The following is a 26,078-nucleotide window of genomic DNA, read 5'->3' as shown; positions in this document are numbered from 1 at the left end:
GATTCCCCCCATATCTAGCTGTGATGATATATTAACTGTTACCACGCCGCTTTCTGCACCTCCCTCTGACGGGAAAAAAATCTGCCCTCCAAACTGACTGTAAGCACATGCTGATTTTCAACAAGATTTAACACGAGTGCTGTGAATCTTTTATAAACCACAATGGCCTCATGTTGAAGACGTAATGTTGTATCGCTCCATCTCGCACTATGTTAACAGTCCTGACTAATTAAAAATGCATAAGGAACGTCTGAGATCCGTAAGAGGGGGGGGTTTATTTTCTCATGCCTCATCTTAAACAGGAAGGAAGCGGAGGAATCGATAGATCCGATCCGGGCTTGAGGGGAGGGAGGCTACCTTCATCCCTCTTTCCATCCTCTGTGCGTTAGCACTTAAGAGACGTTCTATGCTGTCAGAGCCTGAAGACTTAGTGACTTAATGCAAAGAGGAAAAGGACATCCCTTACCATTAGCACCAGATCTAAAACAGAGGGCAACCCTCAAGAGCATTTAGGAAAAATAAAAAAAAGAAATCAAAAGAATATACCTTGCCTTAGCCAAAAGAGTTTTTGTAAGGATGCAGGAAAATATGCAACTGCTGAATGTTGCAATAATGATATTGGTGGCGTTCAGTCCTTGATTAAGCAGGATGTGGGAGCATGGCCTAGAGTTTGTTTGGTCCCTCTACTAAAGTTTCTTTCATGCAAATTGCAGAAGGCGGCCAGACACTGACTTCAAGATTTTTAAGGCTTGTCCACATTAAAATGACCAAAATTATTTATGCAACTGTCCTTTCTAAGCAGCTTTTTAGAAACAACAACATTTCTAAAAGTGCATTACTCTTTAAAGAAGGACCCAAAATGTTGCTAACTTTGTCAAACTTGAATTGCATGGTTACATCTGACATACTGGGGTTTGGTTGGAGGTAGGTCTATTTTTTTTGGGGGGGGGGGACATTTCTAAAATCTAATGTTTGGAAAATTTGCAATCATAAAATACAATTTGGGGGTCCCCTAAAACCTATTTGCATTGGTGGGGCTCCTGCCCCTGTATGACATATTCTTGAAGTCTGAGCCAGGTTTTCATCAGTCTTGTCACTAAAATCTTTGTCAGGTGTTAAGCTCAAGGACAGGGAAAGTTCACTCAAATGTCCAAATATACAATATAATTCAAAACCCTATAACAATCTGTTAGGTATTGCATCCAGGAAACATTTTGCCATCACAATTCTGGGACTCAACTTTATTGAAGTGATCGCTGTGATTTGGTATACTGTGCAGCTGACATTTTTAATGTGGCAATAAAAACTTGGACAGAGTCAAGCTCCAGCTCAGGCCTGATTTTATTACCGAATATTCTGTACATATACACTGACAGACTTTGTCACTTCAAATAAAATAAAAAAATTTCTTTATTTATGTAAACTTATGTTTATTATTTTTACACGATTCATTTTCATCTCTTTGAGTTTTTTTAAATAACTGAGTCCATAATGTGATTAAGGTCAAAATAGCATTAACTTTAGATTGCTGCAGGTCAGTTACAGTTTAAATGCCAAATGTTATTGTGTAACAATATAAAAACACTCAAAATTTTGCTAATAAGTATAACTACAGCAGCTTAAATAAACTGCACTGACTCCAGAGTTTGTGCAGCAAAGACAAAGAAATTCCAGTAAATAAAATTATTTTAGCAGTTGAACTATTCTGCCATAGTCACATTCAAATCTTCTATAGTTTCTTCTGACCTTATTAAAAAAATTAACTGTAATGAACTGTAAATAAATTTTGCTGATGCAGAAATTAAGTTCCTGTTTATTCACCTTTGAGGTGACCTGAGGCTGTGATCTACATGTGATCGCAAGAAATTGTGTGAATGTTTCACTGCGGTTATATTCTCAAACAGAATTCAAATTGCTTTTAATTCCAAGGTTAATCAGTTAAGTATGTTCAATCAAGAATAGCACATTCATAAAACAATGTCACATGATAAAAACAATGCATCTGTTGTTTTATGCAAATTACAACAACATAGAACTACATCAGTCCACACCATACATACTCTCAAATTCAGAGTAACTATAATGAATAACCAATGACAGGAGACGCATGTTAAAAATATCCAGTTACAGCAAAGTGGATTAGTTCACAGATTTGTTTTTGTTTCAGCCAGTAGCAGTTTAAAACAATCCATTGATTTTTATGGCTCAAAACCTGTGTTACATGTCCCAAAGGAACTTTAGCCGTAATAAGCAGAACTGCAGAAACTGCAGCATGTCTGCTTCTACTTACAATCAGTTCATAACTCATGATCATGTGCTGTTAGTGTTTTAGTCTTGGACTAAACGTAAATGCTGTAAAATATTCTAACATGACTAATTTGACAGGGCTTTGACCAGAGTGTGTACCCTCTCAGAGAAAGATGAAGTCTGCACTTCATTTAATTGATTTAATTAATCTTTCCAATAGGTCGAATTTATTTATAAATGCATTTGAATGTAACGCTATGGCAATTAAGCTCAGATCTCGACTTTACATGTGTGTTTGCAAATTAATATCAATCATTTTTGTTGTATGGTTCAAAAAACACGCATTGTTGTGGAGTGTAAACTGGGAGAGAATGGAAACAAAATGTTGAGAACATTTCACTCGTATGAAAAGTTTAGCATCCTTCCACCACAAAACGTCATCTATAATTCAGAGTAAGTCTCCCTTCCTGCTAGGGGAGGTTTGGGGGTACATGCAGGTACTATGGTCAGCTCTGGTGACCATAATACCTCTGGTTCCCGCAGAGGAAATGACGTGGGTAAAGGGTCTCCTCGTAAAAGTTCCTGCAGTGAACACACACCTTTACCTTACTACATAGGTTAAAACACACAGAAAATGTAACTTTTTCATCTTAAGCTGGTCATTTTGGCTCTGGAGTGGTTAACTCAATATGTTATAGATGTCAGGTCTTATTCAAGTATTGAAATCATTGTTTTTAAGCCAAGCCTCGTTTATTCTATATTTTCCTGTGGAGAAAAAGCTGGTAATGGATAAAATAGCTCAAATGTTTGAGTTTTAAGTTCCGAAATAAACTACAATAATGCATTTTCTTTCACAGAGAAAATGGTAGAAAGGACAATATAGCTCTCCCCAAAGAGTTGTTTTATGTCCTGAGCCTTGTTTTGTCAAAACAATAACAGACAAAATCCTTGAGTAGAATAACAGATTATATAAATATATAAATGCCTGGAATAAAATTAAGAAAAGTAAAAAGCCATAAATGAGCAATCAAATAAATTTAGGACGTAGCTATGTAATTTAGGGCATAGTTTGAAACATCTTGACATATTTAAAGGCTTTTAAGGCTTAAATATATCATTTTAAATTTTTAATTAAGACTTTCAGGAACCCTGAATAAGATGAAAAACAACAATGTTTTCTCAGGCCAGTGCTTCCAACCGAGGCAGCAGTAATCTGGCACCATCCGCTGGCAAAATAACCAGGACTATCGATTTGGTCATCTATTACCCACAATCCCCCAAATGCTGAGTGCAACACCTCTCTCTGTCCATTAACAGCCTTCTAAGCTTTCATTCATTCGTTCATTCATTCATTTGCTTCTGGCAGACGGCCAGTTGTAGGCATTGTTTTCAAGATGTATGGAGCATCTGTTGACATGGTCGTTAGTTACTATTTTGCCTGAGAGGAATGGGCTCTGTCGGTGTTCTGCTTGGCATTCCTGCACATTAATGGTTGTGTAACGTAATCTATCAAACTCAGATGAACCAGCTGATGAATTTCTCGCAGAATGATGGACTGATGATGGTTGAAAGCCAGGGAGGGATTTTTTTTTCTCTCTACTGCAGTTTAGTGATGCACATCGTTGTTGTTTTAATCTAAGACATTTTAATTTTTGATGCGATTCAGAAAATTACCTGATAAATCCAACTGCAAGTATGTTTTTTTCTGTACCCATACAAGTGTCGCCCTCTATGTGTTTCTCCAGGTTGCTGACCAGAATGCCCACTGACGACCGACATCTACCCTCCAGCTGTGGTTCTTACGTCAAAACTGAGCCCTCCAGTCCGTCTTCCTCACTCGTAGACACCGGCAGCCATCACAGTCCCAGCGGCAACTCAGACGCCAGTAGCGGCTACATTAACGGCAGTGGCGGACGCTCCCACATCTTGGACTCACCTCCAATGTTCAACCCGGGCATGCTCGGTGGCGGCAGTGCGTGCTTACGCCGTTATGAGGAGTGCTCCGGCAGCATGGCGGACGACTCGCCAATTAAGTGCGAGTACATGCTCAATGCCATTCCCAAGAGGCTTTGCCTGGTGTGTGGCGACATTGCCTCAGGGTACCACTACGGCGTCGCCTCTTGTGAGGCCTGCAAAGCCTTTTTTAAAAGGACGATACAAGGTATTTTACAAAGTCTCTTTGTGATTTTACAGACTCCTGTGAGCTGCAGCTTTAGAGTGAAAAAATATTTTTCTCCTGTTGAGCCCTCACTAGGCAGTAAGACATAAACAGACCAAGTAAAGCATAAGCAACTAGACAAACCTTGAAAATGGGAAAGAAATGCTCAACAGATGTTGTCTCCAGGTATTTTTCAAATGCAATCCAATTTATATAGAGATGTAGTCAATTGTATTTAATTACATACATTCCCGATCGATCTTAGTATAACACTATGCGGGGTAAATCTGTGTTACCATAAAATAGGAAGTCGTGAGTGGAGAAAGAGCAGAACACTGATAGAGAATAGCGTAGCTGTCCACACGTTTATTCAACCTTCATGTTCCAGTGCTTCTCAATTCCAGTCCTCAGGCCCCCCTGCTCTGCATGTTTTAGCTGTACCCCTATTTCAGAACAGCTGATCCAAATGATTGCATTACCTGTTCTGCAGCCATCAAGTACAGCAGAAGCCTGCTAATCACTCATAGATGCAATCCAGGTGTGTGGCAGCAGGGAAACACCTAAAACATGCAGGGCAGGGGGGCCTGAGGACCGGAATTGAACCCGTCTCGAGCCCTCCTAAAAAAAAACACGGAAGAAAAAGGAAACAGCTCCTCTTAAAGGCACAGCACAATTCCTTAGCTATAGATCAACTTTACTAAATAGCTGTATGTGACCTCATTAATTGAAAAGAAAAAAATAAATCATCTTACATTAGTTATAAAACAATGACGTGAAGTTGGTAAAAAGTTTTCAATCTTTCGCAGTGGCAACGTAGCGACAGTGGATAGTTTGTTGCAGCAGTAATCCTGTTGCATGTTGGGAAAGTGGAAAGGAAAACTTCCCTTTAACAGGAAGAAACCTGTTTCTCATTTTCTCTGATTTTACTTTTTATAGCTATATGTTTGAGTGAAATGAACTTTGTTCTTTTATTCTATGAACTACTGACAACATGTCTCTGAAATTCCAAGCAAAAATGTTGTATTTATTTGCAGAAGATGAAAAATGGCCAAAATTATGAAAGAGATTCAGTTTTTTCCAAATGAAAATAATGCAAAAAAAAAAAAGCAAGTTAATATTTATTAACTCAGGAAGAGTTCAGAAATCAATATTTGGTGGAATAAACATGAGGTTTTCAATGGGGTTCAGTGCAGTGGTCTCTTAATGTTTTCCAGAAATATATATACATATATGACATTCAGGTCAAAATACATGCATTTTCAACTGTGCACATGTTTCTTAAACCTTAGTTTAGGTTAAGAGACTAAAGCTAGCACCGAAGCTCGAGAAATTGTAGATGTAGATTAAGGAATCCCCACCTTTTACATTGTTTAATTCAACGTTCAGTTCCAATCATTTTAAGTATAAAAAGAAGCACTATGTTTATGATTTAGGTGGAACAAGTCTAACCGTCAGTATAGTAAGGACCGTCTTTCTACTGTCCTTTCTCTCCTTTTTCCTTCCACTTGCTCTCCTTCGTGGAGGACAGGCTAGTACCGAGCTTAATCTGTCCGTCATTCGTCCTGAGCCACGGGAGTTTCAGTCAATAACAATCAGTGTTGGGTGACTGTAATTAAGAGCCAGGCATTTCATTGGAAGAAAAGTCAAGAAAGGAGAACAGAGGTGCACGTCTCTTCTTTGTCCTCGGACCTTCCCCCCCCCATAGCCCATAAGCAAGGGGAAAAGGAGACGGGGGTCAATTAGAAGCTCAAGCACGTGTTGCAGTGGCAATAACAGAGATGGGAGACAGTGGAGGGTCTGCATCGAGGAGTCCTCTAAATAAACACAAAGGGACAAGGGACGGTGGGGACGTGGTCATTCACAGAAAGGAGAAGCCACTTTAATGGAATGGTAATCACGGAGGGGGGTCCCAGCCCCAGTAAAGGAGGAGAACAAGGAGAGGTCCAGCTTGAGTGGAGATGGGCGCGTGGATAATAGCATGGCATAATAATATATCAACATTTAGGGGGAAAATAAGAGAGGTTAAGGAAGGATATTAGAGTGGTTGAAATGTCCTTTGAGAAATAGAGGTGGACACAAGACCTGATTTACTAAGAGGGTGTGCCGACAGTGAGCTTTTAGACATGGGCAATTTAAGTCCAACAACCCACCTTCACCACACACAAACACACACATACATGCGCAAACAAGGTTATTTTAATACTATGAGGAAAAATTAACAAAGGAGTGTTTTCTCTTTTTGCTTTATCTTAGCTTAATTTATTGAAGTAAAACTCGCCGATAGACATGTTCTCATTTTCAGGAATTATGTGTTTTAAATGATAATGATAATAAAAGCAAGACTACATTTTAATTTAATGGTTTTTTAAAAAGCACATTAACATATGAGAAAATGTCTTTGTCATAAAAGAAATTAGTTTACACGCAAAATTTAAATATCAGAGATCAGACTTTTTTTTTTTTTTTTAAATGGGGTTTGTGGGGCATATATTACTATCCAGTATCTTACCTGCAGCAGAAAGCAGTCTAAGTAATTTTGGAGAAAGTGCTTTTCTTTTTTAGCTATCTCAATGAGTAGCAGTCATTTTTAAACAAAAGTCTGGGATTATTTGTGCTGAAGACTTTTTTTGTTCCATTTGTGATTAAATAAATTTCCTTGTAAAACACATTGCCCAACAGAATGGGGAAAACATGTATTAAAAAGCTCTTGCTTGAAATCTGCTTTTAGTATGCTTTTACTACCATTAACTTGTTCTAAATACAAATATTCATTATTTGGTGAAATGCATCCATAGATCAGAAGAATCGGTTGTCAAAGATCACATTTTGAGTGATGGTATAGTGAAGTGAGTGATGATTATCAGGTTTTAACTGAATTTTAACAAAACTTTATTAGAACTAGTCAATCCTTTATTACCTTGCATTAATCTAGAACTAACAGTGATTGTCAGTAGGCTTGTGCAGCTCCTGGTTTCTGTCCTGAAAAGATTGTGTCTCTGCTGTTATCTTACGATGGCACCAACATCTTTACCCTTCCACTGCAAAACCTTCTAACTATTTTACCTCTATAGATAAGTGTCTGGGATGTTTTTAAAGTTGTTTTAGGGAATGTTAATTGTGTATTTGCGATAAACTGACCATTTATTCTGTGGCATATTTAAGTTGTTTTGATGGTGTCTCACACTATCTTGGGAAATTACATTATCTAGGCAGTTTACATTGTTGGTTGACTGATCTGAATCCTGCTGTTTTGTGGTTCATGACTAATACAATGCTGGAAAAATCCACTTTCAACTTTTGCGTCTAATTAAAGCAACTCTAGAAAAATGTTTCCGAATCAGTTTTCAAAGAGATACAGAGACTAGATGCCACTATAGAGACACTAAGCAGCATGTGTTTGTTCACGAGTGCTGGAGTGAAGAAGATTTTCCCCATTTTGCTAAAGCCTCTCTGTTTATTAGACTTCACCTAGCCTAAATCCAGCAGCAGTCCCTGCCAACATCCTGGCATGGGTCCCTGGACCCCTAGCTGTGCTCGTGACCCCGCCGGCACCATCTATGCCAAGGATTCTGACAAATGTTGGCACCTTCTCCTTGACCGACGGGGGGTTGAATGTGTTTTTTAGAGCGGGGGGCTGTAGAGGTGGTTGTATGTGGTTCTGGCAGATCTGCAACCCACAACACCTGGTTTGCTGTATTTAGGTAGCATTGATACATCTCTGGCCTTCGAGTCATGGACTCTGGAGTCATAGAAAGCTAGGGAGTTATATCAGCTTTTAGGTGCATATTAATTCAGAAAAAAAAGAAAAATTGACTGCAGCAAATTCAGTAATGACTGTTTTGAATCAGACTGATTAAATTGCATAGAAGATATATTCATAGTGAGCCAAGACCCATCAAGACAGACTTGAATAATAGACTAGGCTTGCTATATGATACAGGAGCCTTAGATAGTCCAGCTGCTTAGTCCATTCATTCTCTATATAAAGGGAAAATATTTTAGAAAATAACTCCTGCATTATAGAAGCTAATTGTGTTTTTGAATCATGCTGAAGTGGAACTGGTTTGTAAGCAAATGCCTCCGAAACCCTCTTCTTCTACAAAGATGCCACATGGGATCCGTTTGGGTTTGTTGTTTTCTTTCATGACATTAGATGTATATTCTGTACTTTGTTTTAAAGCATGTTGTTTTTTGAATTTCTAAGGTATATGTAAACTGATCTACCTTTTCTTCAACAGGAAACATCGAGTACAGCTGTCCTGCAACCAATGAGTGTGAGATTACCAAGAGGAGACGAAAGTCCTGCCAGGCCTGCCGTTTCATGAAATGTCTTAAAGTTGGCATGTTGAAGGAAGGTGAGTCTGATTACTCACTTTTTAACCATATTCTCTTCACTGGTGCGATTTTGTTTGCCTAATTTAATCATTGAATACTCAGGAAAACTATTTCAACATCTGCTTTTTACCGGTGCAAACATTCCTTTCAGCAACATCATGATAATATTATTTACTTTTTTGCAAAGGCATCATAATCCCTTAGTATTTCAAAAATTTGTCATATAATAACAATTGATTTATTTTACTAGAATTTTATTTGAAAAAATTCTAGTAATTATCCACAAAAAAGTGGATAATTGTGAAGTGGAAAGAAAACAATGCCTAATTTTTTTTTTCATAAATAAAAACATGAAAAGTATGATTTGTAAAAGTTGTCAGTCCCCCTTATTCAAATGATTCTAAATCAATTTGAGGACAAACAATTACCTTTAAAGCATTCTAATTTTTAATCCAATTTGTATGAAATTTACTCTCAGCTGTTCAATGAAAGCCTCAGAGGTTTGTTAGAGAACATTAGTAAACAAACAAAGACCAAAGAGCGCAACACATGTGGAGACGGATAGAGGTAAATGCAGAGCAATGCTGGAAGAAAACCTCTGAAAGGCTGGGGAAGACTAGGGAACTTCCAGCAGGACTGCAATTGGGTTGCTTTGATTGCTGCATTGTCATGAGTTAAAATGACCCATGTCAAAGGCCAGATCAAAAATCCATCAATAATCTGTGACATGTTCTCTCCATCCAGTTTGATTGTCAGGAGCTATTTTGCAGAAAATAGTTGAAAAACAAATTCTGTCAAGCTCTTTCTACAAAGTAATTCTGCAAGATGGCATACTTGTTTCATTTTTAAATAAATAATATGAAATAATACACATTGGAGTACTTGATTGACAAATAGTGACTAATAGTGAAAAAATAGTTTTGAATGCTTTTTCAAGGCACTTTGGGAATCAAGCAAAAACTAAAACTTTTTTGTCCCTATTTAAAGTTTCATCAGAAGAACTGAACATGTATTATTTCATTCTTCTTAAGATCATAAATAAATTCAGCTTAGGCGCACGGACCAAACGGAACAGATGAAAGACAACTCTTTTATGCACAGATTTTTCGGCCTGTAGAAGACAGTGTGGAGATCCCCCACCACTTACTTACTTACCTCTCCCCACACCACAGCATCTGTGTGCTTAACACAGACAGTTTGGAAATGTTGCTGAGTTGGATGTTCTTACTGAGCCTGAGTGAAATGTGTAACAGTACTCTTGAAAAGCGCACTGAGCGTTCCCCCGGGGAGTTCTCCTCTCCCCTGGGCTCTGGGTGTCTCTCCCTCTCCCGCTTCGTCTGAGTCTGCTTTGCTTCCCCTCTCCTGCTTCTGCCGTATTGATCCGCTAAATGCTTTCCGAACATGCCGCCTCACTTCCTGCACGTGTTGTTTTTCCTCCGGTGAGGGACCTCTGGGAGTACTGGAGGAAAATCTAGCCGATAGATTTTCTCTTCTTTCTTTTTTTTATTTCTTTATTTCTGTGTTAACCTAAAAAAAAACCTCAGCTACATAAGTATTTATGCATTAACGCTAAAAAATATATGTTTTTATATGGTGGAATTTAAATATAAAAGGTTTAGCGTTGGCTTCCTTTTACATTTCAGAATAGACTGTTAAAATTCCAGCATGAAAATAGGATATTTTTATATGTCAAATAGGCATACATAATATTGCTTGTGCTCTCTTTTTACAGAATAACATAAACTAATACATCCTTTTAAATAAAATACAAGTAAACAGATTTATACAACAATGTTAAAAAAAAGCCTAACTTTTCAATTCAGTTTAATTATTATCACGATTAATTAAATGATACACGATTCATAAAAATAAAAAAAAATGCATTTTAAGAATTGGATTTAAAGCCTCACTAACAACTACATATTTCCTAAAATTATACCTTCACTCTCTCAGTTTTGCTACATTCTGGGCACAGAAGGCATGTCTTATGTTGGAGGCCAGTAGCTGCCAATATAATGCAAGACTGTACGTATGTCTAACTCCTGATTAATTTCCATGAAGGCGTCTTCGCTGTTGTATCTGTAACATTCAATATTCTGCAGCTTTAAACTGCATTTTTACCTGAGTTTTATCTCTGAGGTTTTCATCATCAGGCCATATTTTTTTATACTTGAACATACTATATTAAAGTCTGAGAAAAAACCCTGAGCGCCACAGTGTTGCTCTGAGAGCGCCATTTTGCAAAATATGTTCATAACAAGTAACAGGTTTTCACAAACTTCATTGTATTTTAAAGGGATTTTATTGAAGCGACTAAAATAAAGTAGCAATTAACCCTCATAGGTCAATATTTTGTGCAATTATAACTACAGCCTTGCACATTTGTACACATTTGCTCAGCTCATTATATCCGAATTAGAGTGATTTCTTTTAACAGCAAATTTTTAGACATTATATTTATATGCTTTAATCTTAACCATTCATTGTAGCTTTGTATTTTTAGGTTCATTGTTGTACTGGATGGTAAGCATCAACCCTCTCCTAGATTTGTAGAGTGAACAAGCATTTGAGTCCTGTCAACAGATTCTCCCACCTGGGTTGATGAACTTTGCTTCTCTTCCAGAGTTAGCATGGAGTTCCTGGCAGCTTTTCAGATGAATGCTGGTCTTCATGATGTCTTCAGAGCAGCTGCGTTTATTATGAGATTATTTTAAACACAGGCATGCTCTATTCACCCTGCGACTCACGAAGGAGGTGATTCTACTAGACTTGTAGAGCTGGCAGATGCCACACTTTTCAGATTTTCATGTGTTTATTTAGATGAAAAATAGACTTTAACTTTACTATGGTTTTGACTCCTTGCAGACTTGAGAGAGCTTTTGGATGTTGGACTCTGATAGTCTTTAAGAAAGAGAAGTTTGGTTTTCATAAGTAAATATGTGAGGAGTTGAAAACACATTAAGGGTTTAAGTTATTGGCCATGCCGTATGTCTTTTTGGTACTGCTAAGATAAATGTGTGTAAAAATATGTATGAATGTAAGCAATATTCAAACACACTGCTAAAAACAAGCAACTTAAAATTATGAATATAACAATTATGACGACATTATGATTTCTTGCAAACTTCAACTAATTGCCACTTCTTGGTTGTCTCCTTAGTAGTTACAGTGCAGCGGCAACAAACATGAAGGTCCCTTTGGGGCGCAATGTGGTCAGTTGTTTTAAAAGTGTCCAATATTTCTTGATAATTTGCCCCCTGCCAACCTTCATCATAAAGCACCAGCTGCTTGGGTGCTTCAGCATTAGTAGCAGGTTGGGAAAAAAAAACAAAAAAAACAGCCCTCTTCATTTTGACACCTGCCACAAACCAGTGGACTAAATCTTAACACTGTTTGCTGGTTAATAATAAGTGAGTTGGTAAATATTGTTCAGTCATAAATCAGTCCAGTATAAAAGGACATACAGTGTCTTGCAAAAGTATCTAAACTTTTTTTATTATTATTTGGAAGTGAAAAGAAAATTATAGATTGTTTCAAATATTTCTTACAAGTAAAAATCTGAAAAGTGTGGCATGCATTTTTATTTAACCAACTAAGTTAATATTTTGTAGAACCCCCTAGAATTTTTTAATCCCTTTGGGATTAATAATGTACTGTATATTCATTCATTCATTCATTCGTTCATTCATTCATTCATTCCAGAAGTTAAAGGTCTTTTGTTGCTTTTTACACCTAAAAACTAAAACTTTTGCTCATTTGTGTTAGTAAAAATAGCTGAAGTTCAGCTAGGTTTGACAGAGAGCATCTGTGAAAATCTGTTGAATCAGATTTCTCATTGGATTTAGGTCAAGATTTTAAATTGAGCCAGTCTAATACATGAATATGTTTTAGAATAACATTAAAGCTCTGGCTGCATGTTTAGAGTTCCAGTCCTGCTTCCTCCTCAGTTTCAATAGGTTTTCTTCCAGAATCGCCTAGTATTTAGTTCCAGTAATAAACTCAGAAAAGCTTCCCTGTCCCTGAAACATATGATCGTACTGCCACACAATTGTGTGAGGACTGTGTGATCAGATGTATGTGCAATATTAGTTGTTCTACACATTATTTTTGGAATGTAGAACAAAAAGTAAAACTTTTGTCTCCTTTCATAAGCTTGCTTCATTTGTTTTGGTAAACTTTAAGTAGAATAATTTGTTTCTTTCTTTCACCTGTGTCTTCTATGAAGGCTGGATTTGTAGAGTCGTCCTGTCAGTAGACTGTTATTCATGAGCAGCTCCTCCAGAGTTACCAAAGCGTGCTGAATATGTTAAACATGCCACAATTTTCACCATGTATTATTTTCCTTAAACTTTTAATTAGAGACTTTGTATTGGTCTGTGTCATGAAATCCCTGCTGGCTGAGTGGTAGCTGCAGGCGCCTTTTTAGGAGCTGCGGCTGATAAAAAGGTCACAAGTTCAATGGAAAAACCTTAACGTAATTACAGCTTGCAGAAGGTATGGTGTCAGTACCCAGCACCAGGAGTTGCCACACGCTGCTAATAGAAGCGCTAATACTCTTTAGTGTTACTGTGTAGCATAAAGGTGAAGTCATAGCTTACTAGTATTAAATTGCTGTTTTGAATTTGTGTGATTTTACTTTCATTATTATTTCTGCAGATTGTAGAAATAAATTTTTGTAATTTTTTTTCATGCTCTGCCAACATCTAGTTGTGTCTTTAGCCATCATCCGATAATGTTAACGCATTAACATGTTGAAACAGAAGAAAACAAGGCTGCAGCCCTGCTGAATTTCTGGTGTGAATGAAAATCTTTAACAGCGTGAATAAACGACACTTAAGCCGCTGCTCTTTTGAAATTAGAGCCGGATGTTTTAGTCATAGTTGGGTGTTTTTGTAGAGATTTTCTGACACTGTTGTAATGCGGTGGATGAACACAAGCTGCCAGACTATTTTGGCAACCCACACCGCTGTCTCGCTCTCGCTCCGACCACAGATAGGGATCAGCCGTCTTTTCCTGACCGAACGTGGCTACCGGAGTAATGTTACAGCCTTATTTTCCTCCAGCCACATACACAAAAGATTAGTGAAGCCATATCCAATATCACAGACTGTCAGGTCCCTTCCCAATCAATGGACTTAGATCGGAAACCAATCTATACACTAAGGTTACATCATCAAAATAAAGATATACCCAAAGTCTGTCTTTACAGGCTTAGTATTTCCTTTCATTATTCAAGGTTTTGGGACTGAACAATCCTTTTGACCCTCTGATAGTCTGATTTTCACATGTTTTGAGCCCCGTTTTTGCTTTTAGGCTGTCAGGGTCTCTGGTATAACCCAGCTGAGAGTCAGCGGCCACCCAGAGACTCTCCACTGGCCTGTCTTCACTGTCTGGCAGGTGATAGATCAGACACGGATGCTAACACGTGTTCTTCTGAAGAGAGAGGGGGGGGATTTAGTGAAGCGCTGACCTCTTTACAACCCTCTCACACTCCAAACATGCATTCATTTACACACATGTCAAATGTATATCACCCCTGACAAGCAACACGGAACTAGACCCTGAGTTACACACTTCCTGCCGGCACCCCGTCTTGCTTTCTGCTCCTTTGTTGCCCACACAACAGTCCATGTCGTCACCTCGAACTCAACACATCAAGGGTCCCGAATCAACCCAGCTTCTCACATGTTGTCGATTACAGGCGGATTTATGATTCTGGTGGAAGTATTGAACATGACGCCAGTGTTCACAATTGTGGGAGAACAACTCTGGCCTGTAAGGGACTGGAGCAGGTGGGGGCGCCAACCGTCCCCTTAAATTCCACCGCAGTTCTTCAGCCCACCCAGCAATCAAACACAATCCATCCAATGCTTGTACTGTAACTCTTCCCAGGCTAGCATACCCACCCTTCAGCAGTTGTGCTGAAAGGGCAAGGCCTGTGTGCTTAGCTGGGGGCGAGTGTGTGTTCAGGAGGAGGAGAGGGCGGGGGTGTTGCGGTGCATCCGTCTGATTTTTTTCCCAGCTAAAATAGGGAGCTTCTAATCTCCCTTTGGCAGCGCTAGCCAGTCAGCCATTTCTGACACATTCTCCAGAAAGAAGCGCTCCTGACAGGTGAGGAGCTGAAAATAGTCGCGTGAGACCCACACACTCATTCACACACACCCCCTCATGTTGGTTTAGCAGCGTGGACATGCACACTCTTTGCTAAATGGGCCACATGTACATGTGTGTGACGGGATCTGCTCTCCGCAGAGTCCGGTTTGCATAAAAAAAAAATTAATGTCGGCGTTGGTTTAAATATATTGGTTTTCAATTTAAATGTAATGTTGGAGAATTTTTCTGAATAAATTTTAGAAGTAGGTGCATAGATGACCGGTGCAGGCATGAGGTTTTACAGTTTAATAACCTTGGGGAAAAATAGAACAACTTTCTCTTGTCATTGTAATTGTTATGAAAATATTATCTAACATGGGTTCTTACGCCATATAGGTTTCTCTTTGGATTCTCCCACAGTCCAAAAATATGACTTTTAGTCTAATTGATTATTATAAATTTCCCTTAGGTGTGTATGTGTGTGTGTGTGCATGATTGTTTTTCCTACATGTGTGTGTTGCCCTCTGATGGACTGGTGAACTGTCTGGGATGTACCCAACCTCTCACCCAATGACTGTCTCTGCCACCCTGAAAGGACAAATTCAATAATGACAGCAATTTAAGGTTGTAATTTTGCAACTTTTCATAACCTAAAAACAAACAAAAATGTTTAGTAAAACTAAAATCAAGAATTAAGTGAAGACAGAGAAGCTGTTTAATACATCCAAAACTCCACAAATGCTTAAAATGTGACTTCCTTGCAGCTTCTGTGAGTCAATAAAGATCGTGAATGGGAAAGGGAAACTGGGGTCAGGTTACTGTAATGACTGCTGAGATAAAAAAACACCTCATCATCTTTCTGCACACATGTAAAAACAATCATAATCAGGACATAATGTCCACTGTTGTTGCTGTTTCACGGTCTCATCATTCAGAGGCTACACACATGTTTTATATTATTTTTAAAAATCTGGACACTTATTGTCCTGCAGCAATAAAGCTGGTATTGAAGTAGGCTGTGAAGTGTAGAATGGGGTTCTGACTATAATCCCCCTCCAGCCTTCTCCTTCCAGCTGTCTTGTAGTTAGATTCTAAATACTGCTCCTTATCACATTGTAGGAGGGGATAACCCAATACAAGGCGGATCAGACACAGGCAGCCTTATCAGGGTGGAGATGTACACCTGATGCTGAGAGGTAGAGCCAGACAGGGGGAAAGTGAGAGAATGAAAAAAAATAAAGATCTTGCAGAAAGTTGATACGTTCAGCTAAAAATAGCAACCTGCTCTGTTTCATTCTCTCCCCTCACACTCTTCTGTATTGTCTATACTTTTTTTTTATTTTGCATTTCTTTCTCTGTGTCCTGTAGCCTCACATCTCTGCAGTTTTCAGCAGAGCTCTTAATTCTTGTCAGCATCTATTAATTATGGGCCAGTTGGACCCTCCAGTTCAAACAGACCCTGTGGATCCTGGAATTCAAACTCTGGCTGCTTGGTCACTTATCGTTTGTTGCAGCTCGCAGTGGGGAAACCAGTGTGCGTGTGTGGGGGGTGTGGGGGTGCATGGGGGGCTGCACATGTGTGTATTTAAAGTGGTTGACCCAACTCCATCTAAGCAGCAGCCTACCTCTCTGTCATACATTTATAGTTTATACCTGCTAAATATCACACTGATCCTAGTCTGTAAAAGTGTATTTAGTTAAAAGGGACATGTACATCAATGGCGCCCCCAGAAAATTTTAATGGGGTGATCAGGCTAGTAAAAATTGTATGGGAGCACAGCTAAAATTAAAAAAAAAAGTGTATGTGTATAAAAACTATTGAGGTTTTACATTTATGTCTTGATTGAAGAAGATGTCTGTATGCCTTTATGACTGTCTATGACCTGATGTACATATAACCTGCCCAAATAAAATAGGTACCAGCCCCTCCATGACCTCAGAAGGAGAAGCTTGACAGTTCATGGATGGATGGGAGAGATAAACATTTCTTACACATGCAAATATGTGGAGTTAATAAGGAATTTGATTTGAAATATCTATATTCTCCATCTATCCCCAAAAAGGGATGAAGAACGGTGGAAATAATGTTAAATATCGTGTGTCGTTAATCATCCCTAACTGAAAGCAAATGTTAAAAACAGCAGCTAAAGCTCCATCTACTGCAAACCATGCTCCTGGCTGCCTAACTGACTAATTAAAACCACATCCACATGTGTTCAAAGAACAAGAAGTCTATTTGCAAGCCTTATTGATTACTTTAAGGCGTACAAATGGAAAGCTGTGTTAGGAGAGGGGCTCTCGATTTAGCTTCAATCTGCCAGGCATAAAATGATCTCACTGTGTTTGCTGGGAAGAATGAGCTCCCTTCGGGCACACCGGGTAATTAGGTTAGTGGATAGTCGGTGTCAGGAAATTGAAAGACCATCCTAATCGGATTCTTTTGTTTCCAGGGGAATCAAAGGAATTTATGTGCGACGCTGGGAAATCTCACACGACTCAATTCTGCTTGACCATGTAAAATCTGTTTGCTCTCCCTCAGTGCTCAAACAAGTTTTAATGCGAGATTGTAAATTCAGCACGAAAGGTGCATTGAGCCTTTTGTCCTTTGTGACGGCTTTGGAGATAATCCTTCACGTGTCACAAGTGTACGCTGAAACTTCCAAAGGACAAGTCTTCTTCAGACCTCAAAAGAACTGGCTTTTCAATCAATCTGGTCTTTAGTATTTTAGACATTATATAGTAATATAAGAAATTGTATACAAGTGTTTAAAGCAGACAGTGGTCCATATTGGAGAACCTTTTCTTGATCATCTCTGAAGGTGATTGGTAAGTCAAATACTAAAAAAAATCAATGTTTTCAATAAATGAATTACCTTTAGTTCAAATGTCCTTTTTGCTGTTAAATTAACATATTAATTAATACCATCTTGATAATGTTGATTTTTTTTTTTGTTATTTTGATACATAGATAAAAGCAGTTATTATTTCTTAGTCACTTATGTAGTTATAAAAATATTACTAAAACACTTACTGGCTTATGAGGTATTATGAGGCTCTTTCATGTCCCGGTCATTTCTGACAATTGCTACAATGGAAGCAATTGTAGTCGCCCACTTGACTTTGTTTACAAAGTTCACTTGAAAAAATGTTTTGCAAGTGAAAATCTTCAGCTGAACTTGTCTGGTTTGTAAATTGGGTAATATGTAGTAGCCTTCTTTCAGTCAGCTAAGTGGTAGCGTGCAGTGTGTGGGGGGTGGAGATAGTGCTGATTATCTCTTCGTGCTATAAGAAAACTTGAGTTACTCTACACGTTCTACCATTATGAAAACTTTAAACCAAAGGAACTTAACTGCAGAAATTTAAAACTCATTTCTGGGCTTCCAACAAAATGTTATCATTTGAGGTTTTTAACACTTTTGGACATTTTCGTGTGATCCTATATTTCTGATGCTATTGTCACACCTGATTTTGCCTATCTACACATCAATAAAGGCTATTTCTATTATATTCTATTTATAGTTCATAGTTTAACATTTTTTAATCAAGGTAAACTGGAGCAGACATAAATCAGTAAAATATAGCACTTTATCATACCAACAGGTGTAACACTCTACATTTTTACCTTGTTTTGCTTGGCTTTGACTTACTGAAATGTGATTTTTATTTTCTGTTATGCAGGCGTACGTCTGGACCGGGTGAGAGGCGGGAGACAGAAGTATAAACGGAGGTTGGATGCTGAGAATGGATCCTACCTCGGCCTCACTCTCCCTCCCCCAGCCAAAAAGCCCTGTAAGTATTAAGATTATCAAGTAATTATTCTTACTTTTCAAAAGGTGCAACATAAATCTACACCAATCTAATTCTTGTTTCAATTTATAATCCAGCCCGAATTAGTTCAAATGAACATGTCCCTGTTTTTCTCTCTCAGTGACAAAGATTGTTTCGCATCTCTTGGTGGTGGAGCCAGAGAAGATCTATGCCATGCCGGACCCGACCATGCCTGACGGCGACATCAAGGCCTTGACCACCCTGTGCGACCTGGCTGACCGCGAGCTTGTGGTCATCATCGGCTGGGCCAAACATATCCCAGGTGAGCAGCAATGTTGTTTGGATCGTATTCTTCCTGATTTCACATAAAACGTACCGCAAGACGTGGTATAGATTTGCTGCAAACCAATTGAAAAAAATCTATATTCAAATCTACAGGATGAAAGCAGAGGAGTAGTGTAGGTTTCTGTTGCAACCTTTGGGTGTGAGATCACTAAGGTAGTTCAGCCCCCACCACCTACCCACTCACAGACACGCACAGACACAGGATAATTAACATCTGCTACTCATCTGCACCTCAGGGAGAAGCCAGTCCCATATTCTAAAATCTAATCAATAAAGAGCAGCTGAAACCTTTGATTTGACTGGGTGGGGCGGGGTAGTCTGGGGGCTGGAATCCGCCCCATGTCAATGTATTCCATTTCAATCCCACACTTAAAGAAAGCAATCCTCTTACTTACTTAAGGACACCACACAGAGCCTGTGGAGGAATTGATTTATTTGGAGAAAAACGGATGGGCCCTCTTTCTGCTTGCTGACTAATTCTTAAATAAGACATGTTATGCAAATTTGAGATTTTCTGCTTTTCCCCGGTTTTTATTTAAAACCGACAATTCAAACAAGAGTTTTTTAAGAGCAGGTTACAAATGAATAATTAAGCTTTGCTTTTAATTCAGTCATCATTTTATAAAAACAAGTGATACTTTTCTTTTTTTTTTTGTTTAAATTGAAAAGATGTGTATCAATTTCCGATACTAAACAATTATTATGATATTACAGGCTTACAGCTCAAAAAAACCCAAGCAAATGACTCCTAATAAATAAAAGTATCTAATGTGATAACTTGGAACCACAAAAAAGGGAAATTGAAATAACAATAAAAATGCATTTGTACACATAACTGATCTTGTTGCAAAATACCAAGACACTTCCCCATTGATTCTGTGTGAATGTTACAATGCTTTTCAGGACTATTCAAATTCAAAATTCTAATTGAATTTTAATTCAAAAATACTTTATTGATCTCATAGGGAAATTAAATGTTGCTGTAACTCACTTAATTGAAAAGTTATTGTAGATGGTGATGTAGGTAGTAGGTAGGAAAGAATCAAGGCGACACTCCAGGTGTATTTTTCATGAGGGAATAACATTATAGCATGATAACAAAGCTAAACAAAAATAAATTTTACATAACACTGCCCTTTTAACATAAAAAAGACAAAACTCTTTATTTGTGTAAAGGTGATACAGACATGCCTTTTGTGGGTGATGAAATAAATAAAATGTTGACCAGCTGCTCTTCCTGTTCAGGGTTTCCCCTAATCGCCGTTTTGTTATTAGATTTATGTTTGACACTTTAAGCAAGAACATACATTTTTAGCTAAGTGGTGGCACAAGCTTTCACTTCTGCTACTAATAATTATGTGATGCTGGTGCTTGGGTGCGAAGTCTTCATCGCATTTCAAGCAACATTTTACATCGTTGGCCCATGCTCACCTGACAGAAAAGACTTGGACTAAAATGATTACGAACTTTTGGTTGTTCTCACACAAGTTCATGAGTTTATTTGGAGCATTGTTTTAAAAGTTTTCATGGCAATCCAAAAAAATATTAAAAAAACTTGTTCTGTTAAAAAAAGTTACTCTTTGTTTTGGAAATTTAAAATAATAAAGTAAGACCTAAAATTTGCCAAAACAGCAAAAATAAAATGCAACCTTTACTTGTTTAAATTTTAATTCAATGTACTTTTTGGAATCTTGAATCTAATTTCTGCAAGGAAGCAAAGTAAATTTAAAACATACAATTAGACCACAACAGAAGCTACTTTCCGTCAGATACTCCATTCTTCATTTTGACTAATGCTGACAAAAGCAAACCCGGGCGATTTGGGTTTCCAAAAAGGCGCGTTCATGTTCCACTCATTAATACTATAATTCTCTATCACAATAATTTTTGTGGTTGTAATATTAATTAGATGAGTGAAGGAAAGTGATTGTACTTATTTTCAATTCCAGACTAAATATAAAAGCACGCCACACTTTTCAGGTGTGTGTTTGTAAACCATAAATGCATTTTGGTGGTTGTAGCATGACAAAATGTGAGAAAAGTTCAATTGGTATGAATAATTCTGCTGTTTAGTCTTTGTTTTGCTGGGAACTTTGGATTGTACCTAGTTGTCACTCATAGTTTTGCCACATAGCTCATTTCGTAATGCTCGCTACTTCGGCATAAACACTCATTCAGGCTGCATTGAGGCACCTCTGTTTTGCATTTACAGATTGCCAGAAAAGAACAATGGCACCTTCAAAATATTGTTTCCTATGCAGATGTGGTACAAGCAGACTGTGAAAAGTAGGAAAGAAAAAGAAAGAGAATATGAAGCAACCCTGAAGAAAACTTTCTCTTACGCCCTCTCTTAACAGATCAACAACAACATATTGTTGACTTTACTGGTATTAGTTTAATATTTCAGATTTATTGGTGGCACATGGCACAGCGTCAGAGCGTGTGCCCACATATATGGAGGATACTTGGATACCACTTGGGACCTTTGATACATATTCTCCCCCCTTCTCTCAGACAATTTGCTGTTTTCTGCAAATAATGACCACCACCAAATCTAAAAATAAATTTCCAGGTTTATTCATGGGTTTGGTATAAAGCTTTTAAGAGTTGTTCTGTGTTACATTACCTGTGTAGAGTTATTGATCTTTTATGCTGCGACCATCTAAATCCAGAAGTGACAGAGATATTAAAGGGGCACGTGGCCCTCTGGGGACACTTTACCCAGGGCCACCAGGTCAGAGTGTCACCAAGTAATAATTAAGACAAAAAGGGGTCCCTATAGTTTAACAGTCCACGCCTACCATTACACTCATAGCTCACTGAGCAAATGGCCCTAACGATGAGGTAATAAGAGTCATTAGTGCAGATTGCTCCATTAATGTGGAAGTCCTTCAACATTCAGATGCAGAGAACTGAGGAAGAAACACACAGCTCTGATTTTTTATGCATATTTTGCAGCTAACAACTTAGTTTACAGATTATATTAAAATGATTTTAGGTGTAAAGGTTTGGAATTTTTAACAGCGGCTCGCTGGTGTTGTAACTGGTTCCTCAGTAGCCTCTAGACAAGCACCCAGGTTAATGATAGTAGAGATGTTACGGAATCTGGAGGGGTCTGCTAATTTTCCAGATTTGCTGTGTACATGTACAAAACAATTATAAATGTATGCTAAAGCCTGATGCCATAAGACCTCACTCAATGCAAACCATCACTTTCCTAGTCCTCTTGTTTTTTTCTCTGGTTGGTTTTCCTCCAAACACTTCCCCCCTATGTCAGCCTTCACACACACACACACACGCACCCACGCACACACACACCCACACTTCCTTGTTCTCCTGTTCCCCTGACTCTTCCCCCTCCTCCCGCTCTTCTTCGCTCATATAGAGCCCTCTAGTCTCATTATTACCTCTGTCTTTTTATTAGGCCCATTAGGGCTCTTAGGAGGCCTGTAATGATGCTAAATGAATAGAGAGTGAACTGCTGTCTGTTTTAGACCCAGCTCTCAATGACAGCTTCAAGCTTCGCTGCCAACCACTCACTCTCTTCACTGTGCTGAATAGGGTTTCAATTTCTTATCTGATCTGTACTTGGACTGTGCTGCCACCTCATCAGAGCCCTTTTCTTTTCTACAAACACTTGCTTCTGGCACGTTGAGAACTCTTGTCATAGTTTAGAAAGTAGTATGCTATTTGTAGCACTTTACAGCCGGTAGATCTCACAATAGTGTGGTTTTATGGAGATTTATGTTGGAGTGAATATGTTGAACAAAACTTCAGGTTTGAGGCCAAATTCCTGCTGTCACCATTTGAGTTAACTGTTAATCAAAAGTATGCAATTTGCAAACTGATAATCCGTAAAACTGTGAAAACAAAATAACCAGTCAACGTATATAGTATAATAACAAGTAACGATTGTTTTTTGCTTTTTAGAATAGTTGTAATCAGTGACCTATCCATCCGTCTTTTCAGTCTCAGATTTATTCTGGTTCCAAAATTAAAACCAACCACTGTGAAGTTAAACACTATAACCATAAAATTTTATGTTAATACTTGAAAATTAGATTAAAGGTGAAGTAGATAAATTAGAGTCGAAGAGAGTCTGAAATTCTGACTTTAAAAAAGTCTGGAAATCCTGAAACTATTTTTTGCTCGACTAACACATTTCCCACAAAGAGAGGGATAAGAGCTGAGTCAGCTCTGCTCTCATTACTCGGGGAGAGATCTGTGGGCTTTTTGAAGTTTCCTTTTCGTTTTGAACTGTAAATCTGCTACTCCGCTTTGATGCCAAGTATTTTTTCTGTAGGCTGCAGCTTTTGTTGCACAAGAAAAACACACTTCTTCAAATGTATAAGTTCATTTTAACAAAATGTGTGCTCAGATTCTCAGAAGTCATTGAGTTTGTGATCACAGTTCTGAATGTGTCCGTCAGTATTGTTCCCTAACACTTAAAAAACAAAACTCATAAGTTTGAGAATCAGACCTATTCAGTGAGAACATATCAAAATATTTTTGGTGGACATGAAAGCAATGTTTTGGACTATTTCAAGATATTAAATAAATGTCTTGCATGGTCGTACAAAATTTTGTAGGGGCCTTTTATGATGCATGGTAAGCTCAAAATGATTTTGTGGATCCTGAGAAATGTTTGCTGACTGAACCAGGATACCGCTTTAGTTTTTTCTGGAGCATTGCGCAGCAGAAAGTGTCTGCAGCGCAGCCTGTCTAGGTCTCCCAATCCCAGCCTGAAGCAGGCCAAACCATCGTTCTCTCTGTGGTTCTCTGTCATTTGAGAAAGATTTCATTTTGAGATGCATTTAGAGCCCCAGAATGCATAATCTTTAGGAAGTATCTGGTAACTCCAGTGTAAACATGTCCTTTACATTTTTCTTTTCCCTAATAAATTCACTGTCTATTTTTTTTTCTGAGTGTACACTGAGCATATTTTTGTCAATGCAGAGGGGTTTTTTATAAAGAAACTGACAACAATTAACCCAAAATGTATAAAATCAAGCCTTTCCCCTCCCTCAACTGCGTTGTCAAATATAAAAAAAAACAACTTCCTTCTTGCCTCTGCCATCACACAGCGAGAGTGCAGACACATGCAGGAACATTGACATTTCCCTGTTTGCTCAATATTGTGTCATGTTTAGTCAAACGGCAGTAAATCAGTAGCTTGGAATATTGATATTTCATCAGGGGATTCACCCACCACAGCAACACTTAACTCTGCCCACACCTGAAGCTCCAGGGTGACCCAGATGGAGTCAGGAAGTCTTTCTGTGGCTTTGGTAAATTGACTGGATACAATGACTGGAGAGAAATGATGGAGAAAATGAAAAGATTGCTGAAAAGAGAGTCGGCTCTCTTCAGAAGGACTTGGACATGGCAGAGATTGTTGACCACTTTTAAGTAGAGGTGCAGAAAAAAAAATCCTAGTCCTGGAAACTGGATCGATTCAAAATACTCAAAAATTGATTTTACTCTGCTTAATTTTTTGTAAATTTATATTGTGAATTATTCTTTGATATGTTTTTTTTAATTAAGAAAAAGCTAGGCAACTAAGCTATCCTTAAACTGGTAATGTAAGTTACAAAATTTGATGTTTAAATATAAACTGATGCAATCTAATACAGAACCTTATAGAATTCTTTTAAATTTGTTCCTTTTTTCAGTCACATAATTTAAATAGAATCTTTAAGCAGTATAAATAGAAAAAATGGCTTCTGAATCAAAAATTGATTTTGACTCTAAAATCGTTTCTGAATACGATAATTGGGGCCTGCCATGCAAAGCAATGGCAGGAACCTATTACTATTGTCGGAGAAAGTGTTTCTTTCTTCTTCTTTATTTTTCTTCCGTAACCGTTAATGCGGCTCATACCGCTGCGTGCACACCTACAAAAGAGGTATCAAAACCTGCAGAAAATTCACGCCATTCCAGCTATTACTTTTGGTGGGATTCGGGATGAACATGGCGACATAATTCGCAAAAAACTATGAAAAAAACCCCATTATAAGTCAATGGGAAAAATCCTGGAAATACCCTATTTTTGAGGATTTTCTGTGTCGTCACAAATTCACCTAGAAATGCCATTCAAATTTCATTTTGTAGATACGTCTGTGATCTCTTCGAAAGTGAAGACGGCTCGTCGATACCAGTTACGGTTTGTCCACAATTTGCCTCTAAGCGACCCAAAGTTTCTCATTTTTCCTAAAGTTAGAGTGCTTCTCTCGCTGATTAGAGTGAGAGATCAAGACAACTTTTTCAACCCAAATCATTTTTGAAATCGCCATCACGCCCACAAATATCGCACGATTAGTATCAAAATCGGTCCTGACATTGATACGCCTGTCTGCTCCGGTAAAATCTTTTCGAAATTTATCTAGATCGTACGGTTTTCTGTCACGGTGCTTCAGAGCAAAGTCATGCGACAGGATTTTCTGAGGCTGTCTGAGGCTCTCTCCCATGTATTTGAATAGAATTTCAGATCTGGGCACAACATTTCTTTCTCTCATCGCTGTAAATGCTCTGAGTGAGGTACAGATATGAATCTCGGGACTATCGCAGAAGACACATTGACCTCTCATACGCTCGAAACGCTTTTCGAATATGTATTACGGTTCCCGACCAGGAAGGATTTGTTTCCAATGCTTTTTGTCAGTAAAACGTGTTTGCTCAAACACACAATTGTGTGTTTGAGAGCTCAGAGCTCAGAGCTCACACCTGCTGAGACCATTATTTACCATAGCAACGGATCTCAAGAGGCTATTGGCTGCTGGTTTGGACTACAAATACGCATCGCTGTAGTTCTATCTATAGTGGACCGCTCAGTTGAAACAGATCAGGACTGAACTGGCCTTTAGAACTAATTGCTGCTATGGGCTGTATATAACTGATTTAACTCAGTAACTGTTACACATGGGATTAGTTTTGAACTTTAAAATTAAGCATATTGAAAATTTCACAATAAAAGCCCTGAATATTTTTACATGACGTAATTGCTCTTTTTGGCTTTATTTGACTTTTTTATCCAAAGCACTGTTACACATGGGATTAGTTTGGCCCTTTGAAATGAAGCATACTGAAAATTTCAAAATAAAAGCCTTGAATATTTTTACATCAACTACTTGCG

At 38.2% G+C, this 26,078-nt stretch overlaps 1 protein-coding gene across 1 annotated transcript in view; it reads left to right on the top strand.

Moving 5' to 3' along the window:
• Nucleotides 1-26,078, top strand: part of LOC116734597 (steroid hormone receptor ERR2-like) — a 49,213-nt gene that overhangs the window by 9,180 nt on the left and 13,955 nt on the right. Inside the window, exons 2-5 of the mRNA XM_032586087.1 lie at nucleotides 3,993-4,408; nucleotides 8,644-8,760; nucleotides 18,512-18,622; nucleotides 18,762-18,923. Coding sequence (XP_032441978.1) covers nucleotides 3,993-4,408; nucleotides 8,644-8,760; nucleotides 18,512-18,622; nucleotides 18,762-18,923 — 806 coding nt within the window. The remainder of the gene's footprint in view (nucleotides 1-3,992; nucleotides 4,409-8,643; nucleotides 8,761-18,511; nucleotides 18,623-18,761; nucleotides 18,924-26,078) is intronic.

This window comes from Xiphophorus hellerii, chromosome 15 (genome assembly GCF_003331165.1).
Source record: "Xiphophorus hellerii strain 12219 chromosome 15, Xiphophorus_hellerii-4.1, whole genome shotgun sequence".
Classification (NCBI taxonomy): Eukaryota; Metazoa; Chordata; class Actinopteri; order Cyprinodontiformes; family Poeciliidae; genus Xiphophorus; species Xiphophorus hellerii.
The sequence above is the reverse complement of the archived record's forward strand: the minus strand, read 5'-3'. Positions and strand labels throughout refer to the sequence as shown.